This window comes from Marmota flaviventris, chromosome 11 (genome assembly GCF_047511675.1).
Source record: "Marmota flaviventris isolate mMarFla1 chromosome 11, mMarFla1.hap1, whole genome shotgun sequence".
Lineage (NCBI taxonomy): Eukaryota > Metazoa > Chordata > Mammalia > Rodentia > Sciuridae > Marmota > Marmota flaviventris.
The window spans coordinates 96,828,236-96,847,389 of NC_092508.1; the positions used below are offsets into that span (position 1 = coordinate 96,828,236).

At 50.1% G+C, this 19,154-nt stretch overlaps 1 protein-coding gene across 4 annotated transcripts in view; it reads left to right on the forward strand.

The window, feature by feature from the left end:
* The first annotated feature begins 504 nt into the window (after window positions 1–504).
* The window catches only part of Lims2 (LIM zinc finger domain containing 2), a 36,668-nt gene continuing 18,018 nt past the window's right edge, over window positions 505–19,154 (forward strand). Inside the window, exons 1-2 of one of the 4 annotated variants that reach the window (XM_071619257.1) lie at window positions 6,317–6,685; window positions 6,925–7,133. Coding sequence is in view for 2 of the 4 variants with exons in the window: in XM_027936804.2 (XP_027792605.1) it covers window positions 14,298–14,383 (86 nt within the window). In the remaining 2 variants the exon portion in view is untranslated. Of the gene's footprint in view, window positions 723–6,316; window positions 6,686–6,924; window positions 7,134–14,268; window positions 14,384–19,154 lie in introns of those variants that run through there. The other 3 variants (XM_071619258.1, XM_071619256.1, XM_027936804.2) reach the window with 3 other exon arrangements.

Consider the following 19,154-nt stretch of genomic DNA (forward strand, 5'->3'; position numbering starts at 1 on the left):
GTTCAAAGCCAGCTTCAACTAAAGCAAGAGGCTAAGTAACTCAGTAGATCCTGTTTCTAAATGAAATGCAAAATAGGACTGGGGATGTGGCTCAGTGGTTGAGTGACCCTGAGTTCAATCCCTCGGTAACACCCCCCACCCCCACCGCAAAAAAAAAAAAAAAGATACATAATCCTGAGATTTTCCTCCTCCTTGCAAGGAAAGCAATAATTGGCAAGAAGGCATTTGAGTAGCTGTTCTTGGTTTCTTCAGGTCCTTAGACACTGGGGGCTGTGGGGCTCATTTTTGGCACATGTCCACATCAGGCTTCCCAGGGGCTTATGAGTTCAGGGCTTCAGGAAATTTTCATTTTAGCAGCTGTCCCTTTGCCAATCCTTGGGAATTCAGAGGACAGCTGCTGCTCCTTTTGTTCTGTGGGCCTGTCTCCCCAGGGGAGGCCGGCCTTTCCTTCCTTCCTTGGCTTCCTCTGTCCTCACCTGACCCCAAGGTGCCTCCAGCCTCCCTGGGAGCTCTGGACCTTGGGCCAAGCCTCCGGCCAGGGAGAGGTGGAATTGGAGTGTATCTGGGTACTCTGATGTGGCGGCACGCTCCCAGCTGCTGCCCAGGCCTCCACGTGGCTATGCCAAGCAGGCTGGGCAGCTCCTATTGTCCTCAGGGCAGTTACTGGAAGCACTCAAGGAAGGAAGCAGCCAAGGAGGTGGAACAACATCTCAGCCATTGAGGTAGAGAAGCTGTGACGTGCGTGGGGCTTCGGGAGGTCTCTTCCACCAGCTATTCTCTATCCCTCTGTCCCACCCCTGAGTCTCCCTGCCATTCTCTTAGGCCCTCTGAGTGGCCAGGCTGATGTAGCCACATGCCCCGGAGTGGTGTGCCCATCTGGGTTAGCCTCGGACACACCTTCTCAGTCCAGGTATCAGGACATTGGAGGCCAGCTTTCCTTGGCTGCACACTGGGTCTTCTTTGGGGAGGCCACATTTGGGGTTGGAGGATTAGAGGGAGGGAGGCCGATCTTTATTTGGGACAGAGGTTAGAGAATCTCTGATGGAAAAGTGGGTTGATTGTCATGGAAAAGAAGCAAAAACGCACCTTGGTGTGTGGATGAAATATTCAATGAGAGGCTGGGCATCTGCAACTGAAGAAGTCTGCGGTATCTGTGCCCAAGTGGGGTGTGTGTGTGTGTGTGTGTGTGCGCGCGTGTGTGTGTTTTGACAGGAATGGAACCCAGGGCCTTGCGCATGCTAGGCAGGTGCTCTACCACTGATCTATCTCCCCACCGCCCCAACCTCAGCCCACAACTGTTTTCTTGTTGGAAGGTCAAGGTGCAAAAACACTGCATTCGTGAATATTTGTTGGGGGCGGTTCTTTGTTGCTCTTGTTCTGAATCTGTGAATTGAATCACATCTGTCCCAGAACCTAGATGAGGGTGAAATGGCATTTTCCTCTTCTGAGTTGGAGGCAAGGTCTTCAGGAAATGGTACGGCTCCTTGGCCTACCTCTATCCCCGAGTAGATCTGACTCTCACTAAGGGGTTTGGATCTGCCTTAGACTAAAAAGAGCCTCTGGATCTCTTGTAGTGTGTTCTTCAAGTGCTAGCAAAATTATCAGCCAATCATCCCACCAAGGTCTCTCTCAGCTGTTGCATGGTCCAGAGAGAAGAAGGCCATTTCCGCTGGTCAGATGATATGTCTAACACTGGTTTTGAGAGCTCACCACAGGTTTAAAAAGAAACATTTGGTTTTCAAAACAGCAGGTGTCCAGCAGTTTGCATAGAGGTGGGGGTGGCACCCACTACTCATTTGGTCTAAAGAGCCCCAGCAAGGAAAGACTTCTGATGGGAGGGTCCAGGGACTTCCCTGCTGTTCCCTAGAGGTCCTCTCAGGCCACTTCATGAATGCACTTTAGCCCCACATGAACTAGCTGACTGATTTAAATATATGTTAAGTGTCTTAGCCATTCCCAGTGCCCTGAGAGTGCGATGCCTAAGCTAGATTCAGGGGATAGACTTGGGATAGAAGAGTCACCTCACATCACACGTTACCACTGAGCTATGCCTCCAGCCCGTTTTATTTTTATTTTTGGTACTGGGGGTTTAAACCAGAGGTGCTTTATCACTGAGCCACATCTCCAGCCCTTTTTATTTTTTATTTTGAGGCAGGGTCTCACCAAGTTGCTTAGGGTCTCACTAAGTTGCTGAGACTGACTTTGAACTTGAGCTCCTCCTGCCTCAGCCTCCTGAGCTGCTAGGATTACAGGTGTGTGCTACCACACTGGGTTATTTATTTATTTATTTTGAGACGGGGTCCCGCTAAATTGCCAGGTGGACCTGAAATTTGCCATTCTTCTGCCTCAGGCTCCAGAGTATCTTGGATTGCAGGCATGGAGCGGGGAGAGGGAGAAAGATGGTGCGGGATAACTAGGGCAACTGCCTGTTCATAGGGGTGCTTACTTCCCGAAGCACTAGAGGAAATGGCTGAGGGGACCCTGAACTTCTGCCTTCTGGGGCAGCTTTTGTGCCACTTGGTGGCCCCACCTTGACCTTGGACATCTCAGAGACCATCTATCCTTCTCTGAATCAGTGCATTAAGCATGTAATCCAAGTTCCTCTCTGAGTGTCCATTGGCCTGTCCACTCTACCAAACCCCGGAGGGGCTATTGCCCACCAGGGATATCCCATGTCCACTCCATTCTCCCCTCCCACCATGTTCCCCATGGCAGGGAGCACAGAACGTAGACCGTAGCAAGGGCTGTTCCTGAGGGTGGACAGGCAGTGTCCCTGGCTGCTCCTCTCCAGCTGGACTAGTTGAGGCAAGGTGCTCACTCTCATGGGCCTGCTCTGGATGCCAAACCCAGATTCCTCCCTGACCTCTTGTAGGGGCAATGGCACTCTCCTCCTTGGAGATCTTTCCCTCCACCTGCTGTGGAACTTTGGGATCTACCACTCTCCTCCTTACCATCCCTTCCCACTGGCTGCCCTGCTCTAGCTCTCTGTGCTCCCTGGGACCTCTCATCTTTGGAGTGTTGGCACAGATACCCTCAGGGTCTCCAATGAGCTCTTGGGTTCCAATTGCATCTATATCCAACCTTCACATCTAAGCCAGACAGCAGACTTCTCATCTGAGCTCTAGTTTCCCACGGTCCCTGTCCCTTGCCCCCTAGTTCCCAAGATCTTCCCTGAGGCACAGTGGTCTCTCAGCTGTAGCAGCTTCATTACAACTTCACCCTCAACAGACCTGCCCCCATTGCCCCACTGCCACAAAATCCAAGAAAGCAAAGACATCTGCCAGTCATCTCCCACGCCACCAGATGGGTCATGCGCATACCCCTGACACCCACCCCCCACACCTGCATCCTTCACACCCACACAGCGCCCACCCACACTCAAATCAAATGGATAGGCAAATCCTGTCCATTGCAAAATAGACTCTGTGTCTAAGCCCGGTTGCTGGCCCAAGGTACAACCTTATCCTTCCTGGACGTGTAAAAATAGACTTCAGTTGGATTGACTCTGCATCACTGTGTCCCTCATGCAAAAACCAGGAAGATTCCCCCCACCCTGATATTTTGCTATGAAAAATTTCAAGCACTCATCAAGTTTGAATACTTGGATGCCCACCACCTAGACTCTCCCATTAATACTGTGATAGACTCCCTTTACCATCTCTGTTCATTTATCCACCTGTCTATCCACTCATCCATCCATATTGATTTTTAACATACATTTCAGGGTCACAGGGTACCATTTCACCTAAACACATCAACAAGTCAATGATAATTGACCAGAGCTCAATATTGTTTCCTATTTTTTCTTTTTAGGTAAAATTTACATTCATTGTGTTATGGTGTGGATATGAGGTGTCCCCCAAGAAACTGATATATTAATTCAGGAATGTTCAGAGGTGAAATTATTAGATTTAAATTATTAGCTGTAACCTCACCAATGATTAAAAGAATAATGATTTGAATGGATTCATGGATGGTAATTCTGTAAGCAGGTGGGCAGGTGGGGTGTGGCTGGAGGGTGGGGATGCCCTCAGGGATTATATCTGGTCCCTGGCTCCTCCCTTGTGCTTTTTCTCTCTGCTGCCCAGCAGAGAGACTGGAGTTGACTGTCCATGGACCAAATCTCTGAAACTGTGAGCCCCAAATAAACTTTTCCTTCTCTTAGCTGTTCTTGACAGGTATTTTGGTCACCATGACCTGTGTGTCCCACAGCCCTATTAAGATATAGAACATGATCAGAAATGCCCATAATGCCCCTTCCCGGTCAATTCCTGTCTTCTGCCCAACTGGCACGTGGGAGGCAGCTGCCATTCTGATTTTTTTTTGCCATCACAGTCTAGTTTTGCCTATTCTAGAACTTGGTGTGGATTGTGTACCAAGTTCACTTAGAATGATGTCTTCTTAACCGATGTGATTCTGCAATTTGTATTTGGGGTAAAAGTGGGAGTTCATAACCCAATTGAGTCAAATGTATGAAAGATGATATATCATGAGCTTTGTAATGTTTTGAACAACCAATAAAAAAAAAAAAGAATGATGTCTTCTGAGGCTCACCCTTGTAGATATGAGAGTGTGGTGTCTGTCTTCAACCTCGCCAATGAAGCTGCCAACTGCTGTGGCGCTGGTGCTCTGGCCCCCTAACTCTCTCTTATTTCTCATGCCCCACCCACATCTTATTGTTTTACAGACACTCTCTTTTCTGATCTGAGCACCCCAAGCTCCTTCTTATTTCAGGGATGCTGAGCTTACTGTTCCTTCTGCCCAGATACTTTTTTTGCAGATGGTTGCAGGACTGCTCTTCTTTCAGAGTTCGGCTCAAATGTCACCTCATCAGAAGCCTTTCCTGGCTCTTACTCTGACACCCCCTGCCCCTGCCCAGTTAAACTCTGAGAGAGCCTAGTCCATATCTTCTTGCTCACTGTTCTATCACCAGTGCCCACATGGCATAACTACTCCTGAACAAACCATTGGTTGAATGAATGAGTAAATGTACGAATGACACCCTGCTAGGCAATTGCCAGATCCTTCCTGCCAATCTAACTTCAGGCTACACCGGCCTGTTGCTCCTTGAAACCTCCAGTACTCCCAGTAGGGCAGAGCAATGCCCACAGCTGCCACCCAGCTCTAAGTTCACCGCTGGCCCATGGATAAGGGTCCTGGTTTGTTCACAGGCAGATCCATGTGTGTCCTGCAGTCGATTGCTACTGGAAAGTTCTAACATGCCTGCTCCTCTGCATTGTCAGTTTATCCCGATACAGTAAGATGAACTGAGAGATCCCCAGGCTTTCCGCTTCATCATCTGTCAGATTAGAGTTCAAATGAATTGGCTAAGACTATTGCAAAAAGAAAAAAAAAAAAAACAAAAAAAAAACCGCACTGGCTTTGAGACATCAGCTATTTGGGAACAGGTGCTTTCCATGTTTATTTCTTCAGTCAGAGCTGCATTTTATTCTGAACTCCTGGCTCTGAATTCTACTGTTAGTTTATTTGAAAGTTGCTGCTTTGCCTAGTCATTTCTAGATAGTCTTTGTCGGTAGCCAGGACTATCTAGAAGTTATAATGTTTCATCCTGTGAACACATCAGGCTGTCCAGCCCTGGCCTCACAGTGTGATATTTGGGCTGCTTCCAGTTATGAGCTACACTCTACTGCCCAGCTAGAAATGTCTGCCTTTAGGGAGAGTGAAGGCATTTTGTTTCGATTAATAATTTCCTCAGAAATAGATTCCCTAAATGATTTTATGGCACCAGATCGTTTTAATGGGCTCTTATGGTGTCTTGTTAGTAGCACTTCATTATGGAAATGAGTCCCTGGTTCTTGGTCTTTGGATTTTGTTTAAAAGCAAAAACCTTTTGCTGAGTTATGCGGGATCAGGCAGAATCCCTTTATACTTGGATGAATTGGATATTTCCCGGAGAGGGCACTGGCCTGGCATCTTAGTGTGCCCTGTTAGGCTACCCATGGAAGAGGGACGCCCCAGGAGCTTGGCCTTCCTGGAGGCAGTTTTGTGTAGATTTGGGGATCCCTAGGGCCTGGCGGGAGAAAGGTGGTGCCCAGAAATGTCTCTCTGGAGCATAAAGGCAGTGAGACGACTCCTCTGTCCTGCCAGGGACCGCGGTGAGAACTCTGGGGAGGTGGTCTCAGCGTTGCCCTTTCATGACACCGTCCCCTACAAGTGCTTGGGGTTCCTTAGGACCAGGAACAGTGGACTCAGGGAGGTCACCGGCCGGGTGTCCCCCGGTGGAGCTGGAGGGGTGGGGGACTCGTTAGTGTTTATTATAACTTCACTCACTTTAAAAGGAAAACTATGCCCGGAATCCGGGAGGTGGCGAACGGAGCTCGGGTGGCGGGTGGCGAGGATGTGACCCACGCCCGCGGCTGGCTGCTCTCGGGTGTCCCCCAAGGCCGGTGCTGAAGGGTGGCAGCGTCCACCTCCACTTCCCACCCCGCTTCCCGCTCGCAGCCCCCCTCCCGTCTCTCCACCCCGCACCCGCACCCCGCAACCTTGCGCTCCCCACCCTTCCACCCGGCCCCCACCCGCTCTCCGCCGGGTGGAGCCGCTCTTGCCTTTTTTGGGCGTCTCCCTCCTCCTCACCCGCGATCAGCTGCCGGCCACGGCTGAGCCAGTCCAAGAGGCGACCAGAGGCGACCCGCGGCTCCGCGTGAGCGGCCACCATGACGGGAAGGTAACAGCCCCTCACTCAAGTCCGCGGGCGGGGCCGTGGCGCAGGGAGGGAGAGAGGAGGACTCCTGTCAGTGGGGGACGCGGGCGGGGACTGCGCGGGGACCCCCGGGGGCGCGGGGTCAGGACCCCAGCCTGGGATCTACTCAGGGGCAGGACTCGGTCAACCCTCCTTGGCAGCAGCGCCCCTCTCCGGATTGGGGGGCCATGGCCACAGGTGGAACCCCCTGCCCACCCACCCAGCGAACCCTGCTGGACGGGACAGTGGAACCCCATCACGAAGGAAAAACCAAGGTTCGGAGAGGCCAGCGCCCTTGCCCAAGATCACACCAAACTAAAGGGCAAAACATCAAACCTGGCTGTCAGTTTCCACTAACTTCTCAGACCCTGGGTGTGTGGTTCTGGGTGAGCCATTGCTTCTGGAGACTTCCTTCTTCTCCTCTGTAAATCAGGTTGGTAAAAAAAAAAAAAAAAAAAAAAGGCTAACAGTAGTAAATTGCATGTAGGGATTTGGCCACAACTGTACCCAAGCCCAAGGTGCATAGGGTGTGGGCAGGGGACTCGCCTAGCCTGCCCTGTCCTCTGCTCTCAGGCCCCTTGTGCCATTTTACAGATGAGGTAACCGAGGTTATAGAGGTTGAGTGACTCTAGAGACTGGTCACATGTTCACCAGTGTCCAGCCAGTGTTGACCTCTGCAGTCCATTCTGGAACATGGCTGGGTACAAGTGCATGACTCAGAGCTGGGAGGGAGGGCCGGTCCCTGAGGCCCAGGGCCCCTTTCTAGCCAAACTCTAGCAGGAACATGTTCCTGAGGAGGGGCTCCTGGACTGAGGAGGGGAGACTTAGCTCCTATAGGGTTTTACTGGGTAAAGGGACTTGTGGAGTGAAAAACAGTGTCCAAGAGTACAAGGTGGTGGCCCCAAATTCAGCCCAGGTACAGTACAGTCCCCTACCCATAGGAGCACACTGCCTCTGGTCACCATTGGGCCCGTGTGTGAGAGTCTCTGGGAAGCCCCCAGAATCCCCAAAATAGCGTGTATCTTCTAACCCAGTGAGACCAGACCTTCAGATGTGTTCGGATTTCCATTCCCTAATCTGCTTCCTGACCTCTGCCAAGGCTATGGACAAAGCTACCCCCACCCCCCCATCCCGGTCCCCACTTAGAAATACTGAGAAACCTTGGCCCAGGCCCATCTGTGAGATGAGTTGGGAGGGTGGCAGCTGTCATTCCACAGGCTGCCTTGTGGTTACTCCTGTGAGCTCGTGGGGCCCTGCCTCCCTTTTGCTACAGGGCTTCCTGCCAGCCGCCTAGTTCTTTGCCCTCAGTTTTTGAGGAAAAGGAAGGAGAAAAACAGGGACAGTCTGTAGCAGCTACAGAAGCAATGTGGAGGCAGGCGTGGCTGGGGTGCATATCACCTACCTCTCCAACTGGAAAGATCCTAATAAAAGGCCAGATGACCTTTCTCACTCAGGAGGGAGTAAGGCCAGAGTGGGGACCAGAGGCACCTTTATTTCCCAGGCAGGTGTCCCCTTAAGCCTGTGTCTCTTGGCCCTCCTTGGAGATGGACGCTGTCAGGTCAGCCATCCACAGCCAGCGGGAACCCAGGAAGGCAGGGTGTGGTCAGCAGTCCTCCTGCTGCAGGGGTCCAGGAGAAATACTGGTTATCAAATTACTCAGGAATGGTGAACAAACACCTTTCTTGGTCAAAGTAATAGAAAAATGGAAGATAACAGATACAAAACGAAAGAAGAAAACATCCATGGTTATTCCTCAGAGCTACCCTTCACGGACGCTTTTGGTGACTTTATCCAGGTCTTTTTTTTTTCTTAGTATTTCTCCCGCTCATTTGTTCTACACAGCTGTTAACCGTCCAAAAGCATAAGTTGACATCTTTCTTTGAAGCCTGCCCTTCTGCCTGCAGTGTTGTGCTAGAACTGGCTTCCTGCCCTTCCACACACAGGGCTTCTGGCCAGGCCAGCTGCTGAGGAATGGACATGAGGCTCAGTCTTGGGAGTGGGCGAGAATTCTTCCTGTCCCAGAAGCTGTGAAGGTTTATTTGCACCATTTCATGCCACGGTGTCCCTCCATGTCCATTTCCCTGGCATGATGCTGGGGCAGTTCCTCATGCCGGATCCTGGGGACCTCACTCACTACCCTGGTGCTGCTTAGAGCCAGGTTGCCTTTTGGAAATGCCTCCTCTGCTCCCATACCTGCCCCAGAATCACAGCAGGCAAGAGCAGAGTGGGGGCAGTGTAGAGCTTCCAAAGTGATCTGGAGTGACATTCGAGGAACTGCCCTATGCAGATACACCCATGGGTACTTTGCCGAGGTAGAGATGAGGCAGTGGATGGTTGAGAGGCCAGCAATCATGGAGGCCCCTCCTGGGTGGCAGAGGGAATACAGCAGGGGAGGCAGAGCTGAGCTAGGGGGAGAAGGGTCAGTGAGGCATGGAATATGGTGCGGCTACTGAGGGAGAGGTTGTACCAGATAAGAAAGAGACTTAGCTCAGCCTGCAACACAGTGACTTTGGAACTTAAAACCCAGATTCTCTTTCTCTCTCTTTTTTTTTTAAGTCATCTAGATATTTATTTCTAGGTTTTTTTTTTTTTTTTTTTTTTGTGTAGGTGGACACAACACAATGCCTTTATTTTTGTGAGGTGCTGAGAATTGAACCCGGGACCTGCCTGTGCTAGGCGAGCGCTCTACCGCTGAGCCACAATCCCAGCCCCTATTTCTAGTTTTTAATCAGTGCATTATAATAATACATAATTGTGGGATTCATTGTGACATACTCATACATGGTACCTAGGCTCTTTGTCACAGCTCAAGGAAGCTTTGACATCTTCACTGTTCCAGAGGGTGGAGATAGGAGGGTCACCTGCCCAGAGGCCCGGCCATCCCAGGCATTCCTCAAAATGAAGCCCTCTACAGTCTATACTCAGTGGCTTTGCCCCTGCAGAGTGGGTCACCGCTCTCAGGTGAACATCACTCTAAGGCCTCCATGTGCCCGATTGCATGCTTAGCTCCGTGCTCGGCACAGTGCAGAGTGTGATCTGTCCCCTTACATCTTAAACAATGTTTCCTGCACCCTAATGGGCAAGGGGTATACCCAATGACTCCCTTGGAGAAGGAGTTGGCCAAGGTGTAGCTAGGGGGCAGCCAGAGCCCTCTGGATAGCCCATGGGGTTGTGATGCAGCCAGGGTTTAAGTAAAGAGTGAAGTTGTGACAGTGACATCTTTATAACATCCAGAGGGATTGGCTGTCCCCTCGCTACACCAGAACATTTAAATCTTCCTCAAAAGAAACCATGCATCCCCTGGCTGTCAACCTACCCTCTCCTATCCCCTGGGATCTGCTAATATGCTAACTTGCTGTATGCTAATCTACAGATTTGCCTATTCTAGATATTTCATAGAAATAGAACAATATATTATGGAGCCTTTTTTAACCTCATTTTTTTTTCAATTTAGCATGTTTCCAAGGTCCATCTATGTTGTAGCATGAGTCAGACTTCATTCCTTTTTTAACTGAATGATATTCCATTGTATGGGTGTACCATATTTTTTTTATCCATTCATCGATGGTGGACATTAGAATTGTTTCCATTTGGGGCTATTATGAATAATGCTGCCATGAGTCCTTTTTCCCCCTTGTGGTACTGTGGATTGAACCCAGGGTGCTCTGCCACTCAAGTATATTCTTCTATGTTATTTTGAGACAGGATCTTACTAAGTTATTGAGGTTGGTAGCAAACTTGCAGTCTTCCTGCCTCAGCCTCCTGAGTCTCAGGGATTACAGGCTTGAGTCATAGTACCCAGCTGCTGTAACATTCTTATAAAAGTTTTTGTATGAACATGTCTTTTCTTTCTCCTTTCTTTCTTTTTTAGAAACTTGCTCGTTTCCTGTGCATATACCCAGGATTGGAATTTCTGGGTTATATGGTAACCCTATGTTAGAGCTTTTGAGAAATTGTCAAGCTATTTTCTGAGTTAACTGCATAGTTTTGTACTTATATTTACACAGTTTTACACCAGGCATGTATGAGGGTTCCAGTTTCTCAGCATCTTCCTTAACACTTATTGTCTGGTTTGGTGGTAATGAAGTGTTTCACATTGTGGTTTTAATTTTCATTCCCTAATGATTAAAAGATGTTGAACATATTTTCTTGTGTTTATGGGGCACTAATATATCTTCTTTGGAGAAATGTCTATGAGAATCCTTCGTTCTCTGCTCTATCTTTTCTTTTCTTTTTCAATACTGGGAATTGAACCCAGGGGCACTTTATCATTGGGCTATAGCTAGCCCTTTTTATTTTTATTTTTTATTTAGAGATAGGTTTCAAACTTGCGATCCTCCTGCCTCAGCCTCTGGAGCAGATGGGAGTACAGATGTGTACCACTTCATATATTTATATCAACCTAAAAAAATTATCAGAGAGAGATTCTTCCAAAGAACAATGGCATTTATTTGGGAATAACAGAGCATTGCAGTGGGAATATGCATGCCATAGTGAACTATGTGCACATTAAAGAATGTTGAGGCAAGGGGGAGTTTTTATTTGTTTGTTTTGGTACTGGAGATTGAAGCCAGGGGCACTTAACCACTGAGCCACATCCCCAGCCTCTTTTTAAAAATATTTACTTAGAGACAGGGTCTCACTGAATTGCTTAGGAACTCACTAAATCGCTGAGGCTGGCTTTGAACTTGCAATCCTCCTGCCTCAGCCTCCTGAGCCACTGGGATTATAGGTGGGCAGCACTGCACCCAGCAAGGGGGAGTTATTAAAGACAAAAGTGAAGAGGATTACATCATGTATTTTGAAAAAAAAATATATATATATCTCCAGAGAATCCATCTGTTCCTATGCTTTTCTTTGTGGGAAGTTTTTTGATTAATAATTCAGTCTCTTGGCTTGTTACAGGTATATTTGGATTTTCTAATTCTTCTTGAGTCAGTTTTGATACTTTCTGTCCTTCTAGAAATTTGGCTACTTCAGCAAATTGGTATATTGTTGATATATTGTTCGTAGTATTCTGTTCTGCTCTCTCCTTATTAATAAGGCTTTGAGCTGTTATTTTTCAAGGCCACCATGCAGTTAGGGAGCATGATAAGAAGGAACTAGGGTGAGTTAAAATATCACAGAACTTATTCTTCTTAACTAAGATTCATCTGCTTTACTTTCTTTTCTTTTCTTTTGGTACCAGGGATTGGACCAAAGGGCATTAACCACTGAGTCACATCCCCAGTGCTTTTAATTTTGAGACAGGGTCTCTCTAAGTTGTTTAGGGCCTCACTGAGTTGCTGAGGCTGGCTTTGAACCTGCGATGCTCCTGCCTCAGCCTTCCAAACTGCTGAGCTTACAGGTGTGTGCCACCCTGCCACCAACATCTCCTTTTCTTGACTAGATGCCTCAGGTTTTTACAAGCCTTTAGTTAATTTGCAGGGCTCTGAAAAAGTAGATTCTGACCATTTTTTGTGAGTTTTTTTCATTGTTTTTATAGAAGGATAAACTTCTGGAGGCCCTTAGTCTGCCATTTTTTGCTCCGTCACTCTTACCGCATTTTTGCAACTGTGTCCTCTGGGACCAGAGTCTTGGCTGGGTAGCCCAGAATGGCATCTACCCCTATATCTGCAGTGGACCAGCTACAGAGGGTGCAAGGCTATGCAAAGATCGGAGATTTGGGGTCAGTCAGACTCTAAAGCCTCTCCCAATTGCTAACTTTTTCTGTCTCCTTTTACAGTACTTCTTTAATTGCTTAATACTTGGTAACCTTGTACTTGAACTTCATTTACATATTAGATTGTACAAAACACGTATGGGTTATAGCTTCTGTGTTAGTCAGCTTTCTGTTACTCTAACAAACACCCAAGATAATCAACTTATAGAGAGAAAAGGTTTATTTTAACTCATGGTTTCAGAGTTCCTAGTCCATGACTAACTGGACCCTATGGCTTTGGGCCCGTGATGGTACATCATGGCAAGAGTACTTATAGAGCAAAAATCATGGTCAAAATACAAAAAAAAGAAATAGGAAGGGTTGAAGTCTAACTGTCCTCTTTAAAGGCACACCTCTTAAAGGGTCCACCATCTCTTAATAGCACCATGGACTAGGAACAAAGCCTTTAATATGTCCTTCAAGGGACATTTCAGACTCAAACTATGGCAGCTTCCCTCCTGGGTCTGTGTGTGGCCCTAGGGGCCCTCAAATAAGTGTTCCTTCCTTAAATAAAATGGTGGCTCTGGGCTAGAGTTCTGGGATCTAGTGTTCAGGATTTCTGCATTGGAAGGACTGAGCCAGGGTGGTAAGAGAGGCCCAAGACCTGGGCACTGACTTGAAGCTGCTCTAACAAAACTTTCTGCCTAAACCTCCTAAGTCCTTGACTGGTCACAGCAGAGCATGGCTCTTTGGTTCCTCCAAACTCAGCTTCTATATGCCCTTTAGCCCCAGGCACCTTTAAAAAATATTTGTTGAATTGATCAGCATTGGGTAACTTTGGAATTGGAGCGTGTTTATAAATGATATTGCACCCAATGCTTGAGGTCAGCTGACTGTATTTTGAGGTTGACCCCAGAGTGGTTAATGAGTACTTCCCCATGTTCGGAGGTGATGTGTGTTCCTTGTGGTGTGAGTGGCATCTGGGTGGCAACAGGGACCCTTCAAACTTTTCTCTCACCCCAGTTCAAGCCATCCGCTGTCTGGAATATTGGCTGCCGTCTCTTTCTTGGGGAAGAAGGAGGAAAATTCTATACGTGCTGTCTGAACTTACTAGAAAGGGTCTTCAAGGAAATGGAATCAGTGTTAAAATTTTTCTGTGAGTTCTCTGGATCTTTATTTTATTGTGGATCACAGTGACTGCTTGGCCAGAAGTGGCCACAGCCCTAGCACTGAACTTGGATGCTTTGACTTGGATGGCAAGTAATCCCAGCAATCTCTACAGGTAAAAAATCTTCTGCTTCTGCTCTTCTGGCAAGCCAGGGGACTGCCTTTCCTCTAAATTTTTAGGGTGTGAACTTCTTTTGGAATGCCTGGCTGTTTGTTGGTGCGGTTTTAGAGGACCTACCTGACTGCTCTCATCTAGGTGTCCTAAGTGGCATTGGTGGCTGGAGGATCTCAGGGATGGGAGCCAGGGAGAGAGCAAGTATCACTCCCTCATTAGTTTCTTAACTGTTTCCTGGATTCTGGAACTGGCCCAGTCTCACACTGCCCACCTCAGCAGGTTCAGGGGGCTCAGGGGTCCTTCCTGTGCCGGTGGCAGCCTGAGACCTGCTGGATACCCTCTCATTCTCACCTCAAGGCTGGTTTGGGACCTTCCCAACCCAGTCCCCTCCCCAGCTGGGACCCAACCCAGCCAGCCTCAGCTTTCACCGAGCTGCCCCCGCGGTGCACGAACAATATCCTTTCTATTTGGAGTTGACTCTGCTGCCCTGTGGAGATCCCAGCGTGTAACCAGAGCTCCTGTCCCGCGGGGGAGGCGCCGCACGCCCGTCCCGTCGCGGTGCCTGGCGGAGGTGGCTGCGCCCGCCCGCCGCGTCTTCGCTCCCAGGCCGGTGGTCCGACGCCACATCCGCCAGGTCGCCTGCGTCCACGACGATTAGGCGGTGGCCCCAAGTCATGGCTGCCCGGCTAGGCGCGCTCGCCGCGTCGGGGCTGTACAGGAGGCGCCAGCACCGGCAGAGCCCGCCATCAGCTACCCCAGGGTAGGTGGCGAGAGGCTGGGCGGGGTCGCCGAGGACAATGGCAGGAAAACTGCAGTCGCTGGCCTTGTCTCGGAAACCCCGCCTGGGCCTTCCGACGGCTGGCCATGGGCCTTGCTCCCCAGGGCTCAGGTACAGGGCTGGGATTGACCACAGGGCAGGCGGGTGCCACTCCGTGAGATTGGGTTTGATGTCATTTGTGATCAACTTTTGGGGGGCAGTGTGCACGGAGGGTGTGTGTTAGAAATCAGTTGCCCTATGTCACTGCGCGTTGTTGCTTTCAGACTGGAACGGGTACTTGGAGTCATTGGCATCAAAGTGACGGGGGGGGGGGTCCTCAGAGGAGGAGGTAGAGAGGAATTGTAGGAAAGGAGGCTGAGATGGAGAGGAGGGGCTGGGGAGCTGCAGTCACAGACACAGGAAAGCCTGCAGCCCCTAGCGAGGAAAGGTGTCCAGCTAAATGCTAACCAGTGAGAAGAGAGCCACTCTGAGCTCCTTGCCTGCCCATGACCAAGGAAGGCTTTGACAGAGGGAGATAGAGGACCGAGCCCTTAGAGCTGTCTTCCAGGCTTGAAGAGGGAGGGAAGAGGGAAGGTATCAGGTGGGAAGGAGGACTCACAGCCTGCAGATCAAGCATCTGTGAAGTGCCTGCCACAGGCTGGGCTCACAGCTGCAGCCCCATCAGGGGCCGGATGAGGAACCCCTCCTCTCAGGTAGGTAACCTGAGGTTCAGGAAACCAAGTAACTCACCTGAGCATGGCTGAGCAGGTTAGCTTTTGACCCTGAGTGTACTTGGTGAGATCTATGGTACCAGACCTGTGGATGGCCAGGGCATTGATGGCCCAAAGCTCATGCTGGAGAGTAATTTTTACAACATGAATGCAACACAATAACATGGCCAAGGTGTAAGGAGCGACCTGGGCCCGTAATGAAAATCAGGTCTCAGGAAGGTTCTACACCTCCACACACGTTTCTGCATCACTCGATTTTGTTTTTCTTTGTGATTTCCCTCATGCCTTTGGCTGGTTCCCTGCTCTCGGTGTGACATACTTAAAATGTACTTGATGAGGGGCTAGGGTTCTGGCTCCTTGGTAGAGCGCTCGCCTAGCACTTGTGAGGTCCTGGGTTCGATCCTCAGCACCACATAAAAATAAATAAATAACATAAAGGTATTGTGTCCAACTACAGCTGAAAAAAATATATATATATATTTTAAAAATGTACTTGATGATAGAAAACGAAGGTGGCAGAGTTGCAGAAAAAGCTCAGTAATTTGCGACAGGTTTCATGTGGATTTGTAATGTTCCTGTGTCACGTGTATAGCAAGCACAAACATTTGTAATGTTCCTGTGTCACGTGTAAGGCAAGCATCCCCATGGCAGAGGGTAAGTGGTGCTGACTTTGTGTAAATTCCTGTTTACTGTGTGCAGCCCGGTGACCCCTGACTTGGTCTCTGACCGGCCCCATGGGGGAAGGGCTGGGAGAAGGGCCAGCAGTGCTGCGGGGTTGGAAGCCGCGGGCTCTGGGACCTTCTGAGGCTGTGCTGCAGTGGGATTCCCTTCCCCCAGCACCTGAATAATTCCTGGGACAGCACAGGTGCTCAGTAAAGACCTAGCTGGAAGAGGGAAGAAGTGCCACTCACTGCCGTGGGCATCACTTCACTGAACCCTCCCAGCAAGCCTTGGATAAAGCTTTCCATTTCACAGATGAAGAAGTTGGGTTCAGAGAGCACTTTGCCGCTGGGAGCATCTGAGGCAGGTTGCAGCCTGGCTGTAGAGGACAAGCCACAGGGCTGACTGATAACCAGGATGATGTGGCCTCAGTAACCCTGGCTCATTGTGACCAGACCTGTTGTGGCTAGTCCCTTTCTCTCCCCAGGCCTTCTCACTATCTTTTAGGCTCTGATTGATGGGAGGCTGGCAGAGAGGAAGGTTGGGGGTTGAGTAAAAAAACAAGGTCTGGAAAGGGACAGGAGGAGACCTGAGTCCAATTTTGTGTGACCCTCAGCAGGCCACAGGTGTGACCCACTCTCTGTTTCAATCTCCTTATTTGGAATTAGCAACTTCTGCTCTCAAGGGCCTGCAGAGAAGGTTCCCGTCACCTCATTCATTGCAGTCAAACACTGTCAAACTCAGGGACATCTTGTGGCAATTTGGCTTGTGTTGGCTGGGGATGATGGTGCATACCTGTAATCCCAGCTACTCAGAAGACTGAGGCAGGAGGATGGCAAGTTCAAGGCCAGTCAAGGCAACTGAGGGAGACTGTCTCCAGATAAAAGTAAAAAGGACTGGGGAGGAGCTCAGTGGTAGAGTGTCCCTAGGCTTAAGCCTCAATACTGCAAAACAAACAAACAAACAAACACCAAATTTGGCTGTGTCATCTGTACAGATTGAAAGAGTTGGGGTGTGCAGGGGAGGGTTGGGAAGGGTGTTCACTCCCCCATCTCTGGGGTTTGTTCCCCTGGCAGTGTGCTGTGTGTTGTGTGGCTGGGGGTGGGGTGGCCGTGTCTCCTTGGAGGACAGCTGGGCAGACTTTGTGCTCCCTGTTCTTGGGTGGAATGTGCAGAAGAGGGCGTGGAATGTCTGTGTCTCTGACCTTCTGCCCTCTTGCAGGCAGCCTGCAGGCCTGCCCCCCGGAACTGGCCCCATTGGAGGGACTCTGGAACGCTCCGAGTTGTTGGAAAACAACAGTCCCTTTATCCAGCACTTTGCCTGCCCGGCCCTGGCCTCTGTGCTTGACAGGCTGGTGCCAGTCTTTCTTTCCTCCAGTGCCACCATGCAGCCACTGTTGCTCTGGTCAATTCTTTCAGGTGCAGCAACAGGTGGCTGGGCCTGTCGGGACTGGAGTTGGGCGGTGAGCTGCCGCGAGCCCCTGTCTGTGTTGCACACACAGTTCCTCTCTTCCTCCCCTGTGGGGAAAGCTCACACTTTTTTTTTTTTTTTTCCTGGTGGTGCTGAGCGTCAGTGGTCTGGGCTCATTCAGGTGTCTTTGCAGTGGGCTAGAATGTTCTGTGTTCTCAGGGTGGCATGAGGATGTAGCCATGAAAACTCCCAGAGCGCCCCGTGGGGTTTCTAGTGCCCAAGACTTGGGCTGGGGCATGAGTGGGTTTAGGAGGAGTGGGTTGTGCAGGAGTCTGTGCAAGGGAAGGGGGCAAATCCTCAAGTGGAGAAACTCAGGGACTCAGCCAGGGAACTAGGCACAGACCAGTGATGGGCCAGCCCCTCTGGTTAGGGGCTGGCTGCTGGGTGTCAATTTGAAGATGAAGCAAAAGGTAGAAGAACAGGGGCATGATCAGGCTGCTGTTTAGGGCCCTCGACACGTGACAGTCGAGTGGCCTAGTGGAGGAGCTAGCTAGGTAAGGAGGGACAATTGCTGCTGCGTAGGGGCACAGCCATCCAGCAGCTACTGGACATGGGAGTTGGACCAGCTCAGCTGGAAGCCAGAGAGGGAGGGGCTGTCCCCAAGGCCAGCACCTGCAGCAGAGACCTGGGGTCTGCAAGGGGTCTTGGAGGGCAAGTGGAAGATGAGCTGTGAGCTCTCTTGGTCAGAGTCCAGAAGTCTGGGTTTTAAGGCAGGATCCAAAAGACTGGGGCTGGACTTGAATCCTTAATTTGGTTTCATTTCTGGGTCCTGGGAGGGGGGGACATTCCAGGCCCACAGTCACAGGATTTCCTGTTGATTTCTGACCTCTCCAAGACCCGCGAGGTCATGTTCATAGTCGGGCATTGGACCGTCTCCCCTGTCACCTTGGGTGTGTTCTTCCAGAGAGAAAGCTCAGAGTGTTCTCTAGGAAGGAAGTCAGGCCTGTCCCAACCGAGTCAGTGTACCCAGGGAGGTCAGTCATCCATCCCGAGGGACTGGCCTGCCTCGTGGAGAGCAGCAGGGAGCTGGGAGGACTGGGGAGCTGAGGCTGCTGTGTGCAAAGCCGTCCTTTCTTCTTTGCCTGTTCCTGATGTCTGCTACCACGTCCCTGTTTCCTTTCCCTCTGGTCTGAACATGGATACAGCAGGCATCTCTGATTCCCAAAGCTCAGGATAGAAGTCTGGCCTGCCTGGCAAGTTGCCGATTGGCCTTGTGGCCCTGTACCTGCCACACAGGTCCCCAAGCGAAGACAGGAGACCCCTTCCCAGTTTCTAGTCTGTCTCCTTGTGCCAGAAACCTGCTGTGACACTCACGGCCCACACTGAAGAAACCCAGTTCTTCTTTGCCCAGCCTTCCAGACAGGCACCAGTAATCCATGGGAGTGGACACTTGAGACAGAATCTATTTGCTGCCCCTCTAGTCAAAGATGCGGGTGTCAGGAGTTTGGATGGTCATAGGGGGATGGTGGGTGGTGTCAGGGCTACATGGTGACTGCACTTTTGAATCTGACCAGCCTCCTGGTTATGCCTCAGGGCCTCTGAGAGTGTGGGTCAGTTCAGTGTAGTCCCCTTTATCCACGGGGACACCCTCAAAGATCCCCAGTAGATGCCTGAAACTGTGGATAATACCAAGCCCCCCAAAGGCTATTGGCCTATACTGTACACATACACAGGACAGTATGGATCCACTGGATGGAGGAATCACTCACGTCCAGGGTGAGATGAGGAGCAGGGTTGTGTGGGATTTCAACACAAAACCTGGAATGGCACACAATTGAAAACTTATGAATCGTTTCTGGAATTTTCTTTCATTCAGTCTTTTTTTTCAGTGCTGGGGTAGAAATCAGGACCTGGTGCATGCTAGGCAAGTGCTCTACCACTGAGCTGCACCTTCAGGCTAGAATTTTCTGTTT